This window comes from Lotus japonicus, chromosome 6 (assembly GCF_012489685.1).
Source record: "Lotus japonicus ecotype B-129 chromosome 6, LjGifu_v1.2".
NCBI classification, from domain to species: Eukaryota; Viridiplantae; Streptophyta; class Magnoliopsida; order Fabales; family Fabaceae; genus Lotus; species Lotus japonicus.
In genome coordinates this window covers 49,039,674-49,047,218 of record NC_080046.1, presented here as the reverse complement: position 1 = coordinate 49,047,218, position 7,545 = coordinate 49,039,674, and the positions used below count along the sequence as shown (strand labels likewise).

The window sequence follows — 7,545 nt, the reverse complement described above, 5'->3', positions numbered from 1 at the left end:
CTAACTCTCCCTAAGAAGTTGGGTGGCTTAGGGATTTGAAGGGCTAGAGAAATCAACACAGCGCTCCTTGGAAAGAAAGTTTGGCATGTGGTGCATAGTGATCATAAGTTGTGGGTGAGGATGTTACGCAATAAATATGTGAGGGACCAGAATTTCTTTTATGTGGATCCGGGTGTGTGCTCCCCTGCTTGGCGTGCGGTGTGTAAGGCTAGGGATGTGCTCAATGATGGGTATGCTTGGCGAGTTGGTGTTGGGGAGCTCTCTTTTTGGTTTGATAACTGGTCGGGCCTTGGTTTGTTGGGTGCGCTTGTTCCGTATGTTCATATTTCTGATCTTGATCTAAGGGTGCGTGATGTGTGTGTCGACATGTGTTGTGGATTTTCAAGTGTTGAGTACTATGTTTCCTGCTGCTCTGCGTACCTCCCTGGCCTCGGTGATGGTGTGTGTGGATGATGAAGTTCCTGATATTCTCACTTGGCAGAGTAGTTTGAGTGGAGTGTATTCGGTCAAGGATGGCTACCAATGGTTGAGAAGGGATGCATTGGGGCACTTTTCCGAGAGATACCTGGTCTTGGATTTGGAAGTTGCATGTGCCTAAGAAGGCCAGGTTATTTATTTGGCAGTGCTGCCATAATCCTGTTTCTACTTCTGTCACGTTAGCGCACCATGGTATCCCTATTCATGTCCTTTGCCGCTGCTGCAACGGCAAGCCTGAGACGTTGCTTCACTGCCTGCGTGATTGTGAGGTGGCTAGATAGGTTTGGATAACTTCTGGGTTTTCTTTCTCCAATTTCTGGACGAGCTCTTCGTTTCGCACCTAGATGGAGGTGGTGCCTCAGAACTCTTGGGCAAAGTTGTGTATTCTGTTTTGGTGTATTTGGTGTGCTCGTTGTGGTGTTGTGTTCTAGAGGGCTCCCCGTTCGGTGCATTCGGTTATGGCTGTCGCGTCTCCTTTGCTCTGTGTTCTGGGTGGTATGTCTACGTGGGTGACGTCTCAGCACAGTCCTCGGTGGGTGCGGTGGCAGTTTCCTCCTCTAGGATGGATTTCGTTGTCTTTGGATGGAAGCTCGAAAGGAAATCCAGGCCTTGTAGGCTTTGGTGGTGTGATTCTGAATGATTGTGGAGGGTTTCTTCTCGGGTTTGCAGGTTCCATTGGTCATTTAGAGATTTTGCAAGCTGAGTTGATGGCCATTTACCAGGGTCTGGGGATTTGTTAGGACCTTGGGCATAGACAGGTCTTGGTTAATTATGATTCCTCTCTCGCCATTGATGTTGTGAAGGGTCCAGGTGCGAGGTTTCATGTGTATGCTTCTTTGCTTTGCTCCATCACTTCCTTGCTCTCTAGGATGTGGCGTGTGGAGCTTCATCATATCCTTAGGGAGGGGAACGCTCCAGCAGATTTCCTAGCTAAAGTTGGCACGGATTTACCTTCGATGCAAGTTGTTTCTTATCCAACTCCCCCTTATGGTTTGGAGGTGTTGCTCCTAGCGGATAGGCTCAGTGTTCATCATCTCAAGCCTTAGTTTTGTTGGCTCAGTGTGCAACCTGGGTCCCCAAACTTCAAAAATCTCATAACGCATCGCCAACGTTTTTCTCCGTTAACAATTTTCGTCCCCCACCTCTTTTCCGTCCATAAACTAACGTTTTTGGCTTATGTGGCTTTTTTTGTGTGATCTGGCAACCATATAGGAGAGAGAGTGCCAGGTCTGTTTATTAATAGTCACGTGCGACGCACGTGATGCTCTTCATCTTCTTTCCTCTTATTCCCCTCGATCAAGCTCTCATTCAGCCCCAATTTCACTCAGCTCAAGAACCCTATAAATGGGAGGATCGCGTGCGACGCTGAATCAGTGGGAATACGAGGCTGAATCGATTCAAAGGGAGCTGGGATCGCAAAGGAGAGGAGAGTGCTCCCATGGATTTTCTGGGGATCAAGAAAATTCATCATTTTGCTCTGGTTTTGAGAGGAACCCTAAGGTTGTGCTATGCGATTGTGGGGTTCCAAGTCCTGTTGTGACAACATGGACATGGGTGAATCGGGGAAGGAAGTTTTATGGATGTGGTTTGTTTGAGGTAACATTTTAATTTCTTCTCATTTTCATGTTGTCATATCTTTGTTATCTCTCATTTTCAGTTCTATATCTTCTCGTTAATTGTAGGTGAATCGCAAGAAAGTTTGCAATTTCTTCCAATGGTTTGATGCTGATGAGAGTGCAAGGGAGAAGAAGTTGGTTGTGGTGTTAACAAAGAGGATTGAAGAGAAGCAGAATATGATTGTTCTGTTATCTGGGACATTGGTCATTGCCATGGTTTGCATCATGGTCTTGGGTGTAGCTTATGTAAGAAAGTAGATGAATGATATGGAACTTTTGTAGGGTTTAGGGAGATGAATGGGATGGAATCTATGTAATGGTATCTTATGTCATTTTGAATTTTTAATGGAATCTATGAACTGGTTGTAATGGAATCTACTTCTGGTTGTAATGAAATTCCACATGTTATGCAATGAAAGTTTGGAGATTATGCACTCAGTATTTGACATGGTAATAATGCAAGTTTGCTACTTTTATGTTGTCCAAAATTTGACATGGTAACAAGATCATATAAGTAACATCACGATATCAGTAAAACATCAACATAACATCATCATATCAAATTAAACATATCAGTAAACTGATTAAGGTTCCAACATAAAGCCACATAAGGCACAAAAAGATTCAGGTTCCAAAATAAAGCCACATATGGCACAAACTGATTAAGGTTCCAAAATAAAGCCACATATGGCACAATTTAAACTACTTAGTTGCACTATTGAGTTCCAAAATAAAGTCACATATGGCATGGAATTACAAGTCTTAGGTCCTACTACATTTTAAACTACTAAGTTGCACTAATTTGGATGATGTTCCTCTTCCTGCCTCTTCTTCTTGGTGCTGGCTGTGTTGAAGATGCATCAGGAGGTGGAGGTGGAGGTGCATGAGATGAGCCTGCAGCAGGTGATGGAGGTGGTTGAGATGAGCCTGCAGGAGGTGGGGGTGGCTGAGATGAGCCTGCAGGAGGTGGTGGAGGTGGAGGTGTCTGAGATGATGAGGATCCTACTTAAAAGTATTGTGCCTCTGTTCAGGTTGTAACACTTCACTGTTTTGCTGCAATATCACAGACAATCCTCAGTTAGCAGTACATCAACACACACACACGCACATAAAAGTCATTGACAAATCCTCAGTTAGCAGTAGTTGAACACACACACACACAAATAAAAGTCATTTTACAAGTGGATATTGACCTGATTCCCTCCAGGTGGAATGATTCTGTCTGCTAGCTCCTTTCCTCTGCAAGTCCTCCTATTGTGTCCATAATTCCCATACCTTCTACACCTGACAGTAGAGTGGTGCCTCCTCAGCCTATTAGGGTTGGTTGGCTCATCATTGGCTCTGTTCCTCTGTTTTTTAGGTCTGCCTGGCTGCCTTCTCACATATGGAGGATTGAGAGGAAGTGCCTCAACCTCTAGCCACAGCTTTGGTCCATTGTTGGGTCGGATAAGGTGAGAGTAAGTGTTCAGAAAGGTATGTCTCCTGAAAATGACACACATAATCAGATCAGTCCAAGCATAGTAGAGTTAGACTTACTTGTAAGCAAGATGGACATAGTTCTCTGGGGCATGATGGTTGAACCACATGCAAGCAACAACATGTACACAAGGAACTCCAGAGAGATCCCACCTTCTACAAGCACATGACCTCTATTGCAGGTTCACAACATATTTGTCATTGTCCCTGACTGCTTCAAACTCAGAATATCCACTATCTCCATCCCAATTGGCTTGCCACCTATCTACATAGTTCTTCACCACATCTAGCTTCTGTTGAATCATAGGGCACAACTGGCTATTCCTCCACCTCATCATCAAATCCCTCTGTCTTACAATGCCGTTGGTGAGGTAAAATTTCAAACCCTCCAACAGTGTTATAATGGGCTTGTCCCTATATTCCAAGATGACTCTATTGAAAGCCTCACACATATTGTTGACCTGCAAGTCACAATATGTGTATGTGCTATAGTGAGACCTTGTCAATTGTTCAGGTGGAATCTCCATCATCTCTGTTCATGCAGCTTCATTCAAACCCTTCATCACATCCATTGCAGCTCTCCATTCTGGGACAGTGCTTGCCCTAGCTGCACTCCACAAAGCATTTTTCAATTCTTGTCCTGGGAATCTCTTCCTGAAGTTACCATACAGATGCTTAACACAAAATCTGTGTTCAGTGTCTGGCTCAATTGTAGCAATTGTAGGCACCAAGCCCTACACACAAATCATTAACATTAGACATATTAAGTACCAAATTAAAGTAAAAACAGGATTAGAGTATTACCTTATGTCTATCAGAAATGAAAACCCATTTTTGTTTTTTCTCTCCATTCAAATCAGCCAATAAAAGATTGAGGAACCATTGCCATGAGTCCTTTGTCTCAGCTTCAACCACTGCATAAGCAATCGGAAACATCTGGTTGTTTCCATTTTTACCTACTGCAGCAAGTAATTGACCACCATACATACCCTTTAGAGAACAACCATCCAACCCAATTAAGGGCCTGCAAGTAGTAGCAAAGGCTGCCTTAGTTGCCTTGAAGCACATGTAAATCCTCTGGAAGACAGGACCATGAATACCCACCGTGCTTTTGATGATGCATGTTGATCTAGGGTTACTCCTCACAATCTCAGCAGCATAGTTCCTAAGATGACTATACTGCTGGATACTTTCTCCATGAATCATTTCCAGACTTTTCACCTTTGCCATGTATGCTTTGAACCTTCCCATGACAATCCCCCACCTAGTCCTTGCCTCTGCAATCAAACTAGTGACCTTCAAGTCAGGAGTGTGTCTAAGAATTTGCATGAATTTAGTTGCTAACCAGAGGGCCTTAGCTTGTCTATTGGTTCCTGTCCTACAACAGTTATGCTCAGGCCTGAAGCTCACCACTTGCCACAAAGGCCTTGTAGGAGTCTTGCTGATTCTTAGGTAGAATGGACACTCAGGCACACATCCAACCATCACTATTTTCTTGTCATTTTTTTCAAACTTCAGATTCTTCTTGTTCTCAAGTGCAAAGTCTTTCACAACATCTCTAAACAAGTCTTTGTTTAAGAAAGTTTGGCCAATTTCAAATTTCACAACTTCACCATCCTGAGTAGGCTTAAACCTAGGGTATCTCTTCCTCTGGCCCAAATCATCTTCACTTTCATCTGGACTTTGTAAATCATCTGAGTCTCCATCCTCATCCTCAAAGTCTTCAAATGTCGTAGGATCTGGATTCCTTGACTCTTGCACAGGTTCAGGCCCATTTAAACCATTCTCAAAGGTTGGATCTTGAGGAACAGTTGGTAAATCCACCAATGATTGGGGAGGCAGCACATGTAGCCAGTCCCAGTCCTCTTCATAATCAAGTCATCTATTGAAGTTAAACTGGATGCCTGAGAGCTATCATCATCTGGATCATACTCATCATCAGAATATGTTGCTTCCCCCTGAATTCTCTTTGCCTTCTCCTTGCCTTTCTTTCTGTTTCTCCCAACTTCTGCCTCTCTATCAGTCACAACTTCTGGCTCAGTCACAACTTCAGGCTCATTCACAACCACCTCAGGCTCAGTCAAAACTTCTGGCTCAGTCACAACTTCAGGCTCATTCACAACCACCTCAGGCTCTGGTTCCTTCTCAGTCTCAATCACCTCAGGCTCATTCACAACCACCTCAGGATCTAGCTCTATCACATCAGGATCCTTGTAAGCAAGTAGTGGTGTTTCTTCAACAAGTTCATGCTCTTGCACAGTGTGTTGAACATAGATATCTATTTGACTCTCACCTTTCACATTTGTAGCCAGTTGTCTCACATCTTCATCATTGTTCAGAGGCTTTAAAATAGCACACCCATCACTTTCCTTGTGCTTGTACCACAACCCATCATAGCTGAGATATCCAAGTGCTTTGACCAACTTGCCCACATCAATTGTAGAAAATTTATCAATATCCAACAGTGGAAAATGATCAACTAGCCCATTTTCATATAGCATGGATGGCTGAAATGTAGGTGCACCCCCATGATGGATGTTCAATGATAACCTATGTGACACAGTTGGCCTGAAACAAGACAAAGTAAGGAACTATTACTATATTCAACATACTACTATTACTATATTCAACACATATTCCAATTAAAGAAATTAAAGAAACCATAAAAAAATTATCCACCATGAATTGAAATCCTTCAACAACCCCTCATTCAACAGACAATGACACAGATAAAGACATAAAGACAATAAAGAGAGTAGGCAGAATATTAAAGAATCCTAACCTAGCCACATGGTTTGGTGGCAATGGATCCCCGAACTCCCAAAAGTTGTTGCTAGTTCTTTTCTCAAGGACCACCACACTCTCCTTTCTCTGACTTTTCCCCTTTATGAGACTTTTCTTCTTGTGGTCCTTCATCTTGACTGCAAGTTTCCCCTTTCCACTCTTCTTCGCTTGCTCATCCCCCGTTTTCTTCGTCCTGTCCATGACAGACCCTTGCTTCACACACCTTCACAGTCGACACCACAAGGTCGTCGATCTTCTCTCGCCACACAACCTTGTTTCCTCCGCTGTGCGATTTTGGTCAATTTAGGGTTTCTAAATTTGAGGCTTATTTGGGATTATAGTAGAAGATTCACTCATGTGCCTCTCACATGTTCACTCTTTCTCCTATATGGTTGTCAGATCACACAAAAAAAGCCACATAAGCAAAAAACGTTAGTTTATGGACGGAAAAGAGGTGGGGGACAAAAATTGTTAACGGAGATAAACGTTGGGGATGCGTTATGAGATTTTTGAAGTTCGGGGACCCTGGTTGCACATATAGCGTTTGTGGGGGACCAAAAGTGCGATTAAACCAGTTTTGTTTTTTCTTTGCGTCAATTACCAAAAAAATATAAGTAGTTGAATACTTTTTTATAATACAAACTTTTTCAGTTTTTAATTTTTTAAATATTTTTTAATGTATTTAATATAAAGATATGAGAGCTTTATGGTTTAATGCTTTTAATGAAAAAACTCAAGTCTCCTTTGCATATATTTAAAACTATTTTATCTAAATTATTTATTAATAAATATTATTTTATCATTTTAATATTTGTCAAATGCAAAGCTCGAGTCAATTTTAAGTTTATGAATGTTGTTGTTTAATATAAGTAGTTGAATAGTTTTTTATAATACAAAATTTTTCAGTTTTTTTTTAATATATATTTTTTAATGTATTTAATATAAAAGTATAGAAGCTTTATGGTTTAATGTATTTAATGCAAAACCTCAAGTCTTCTTTACACATATATAAATATAGATATAGATATTGATATTGATACAATAGTAATGGCACTAGTAAAATCTCAAATGGCCTCCAATTTTAAACTTTTCTTCTTCACTCTCTTCCTTTGCCTGCTTTTTGAAGGTACTATACAACAACTCTTATATGTAGCATACATATGTCACATTGTATTTTTTTAATTAAAATTTC

General features: G+C 41.5%; 1 protein-coding gene across 2 annotated transcripts; it reads right to left on the bottom strand.

Annotated features, from left to right (window-relative positions):
* Window positions 1-2,649: 2,649 nt before the first annotated feature.
* On the bottom strand, window positions 2,650-5,054 carry LOC130724048 (uncharacterized). Of its 2 annotated transcripts, XM_057575209.1 has the most exons (4): window positions 4,374-5,054; window positions 3,723-4,303; window positions 3,287-3,575; window positions 2,650-3,146 (listed from the first exon to the last, which is right to left on the bottom strand). In XM_057575209.1, exons 1-2 carry the CDS (start codon window positions 5,052-5,054, stop codon window positions 4,106-4,108), a joined length of 879 nt encoding a protein of 292 aa, XP_057431192.1. In that variant the 3' UTR covers window positions 2,650-3,146; window positions 3,287-3,575; window positions 3,723-4,105. The 2 variants fall into 2 exon arrangements, with proteins under 2 accessions (XP_057431192.1, XP_057431191.1); XM_057575208.1 differs by having other exon boundaries at window positions 3,287-4,303.
* Between the last annotated feature and the right edge of the window lie 2,491 nt (window positions 5,055-7,545).

What these genes read in the sequence shown, in the direction of transcription:
- LOC130724048 (XM_057575208.1), bottom strand. Translation starts at nt 5,054, where the DNA reads ATGGTTGGATGTGTGCCTGAGTGTCCATTCTACCTAAGAATCAGCAAG. An exon ending in TCATTTCTGATAGACATAAG is followed by an intron (nt 4,304 to 4,373) that starts GTAATACTCTAA and finishes ATTTGTGTGTAG; the next exon opens with GGCTTGGTGCCTACAATTGC.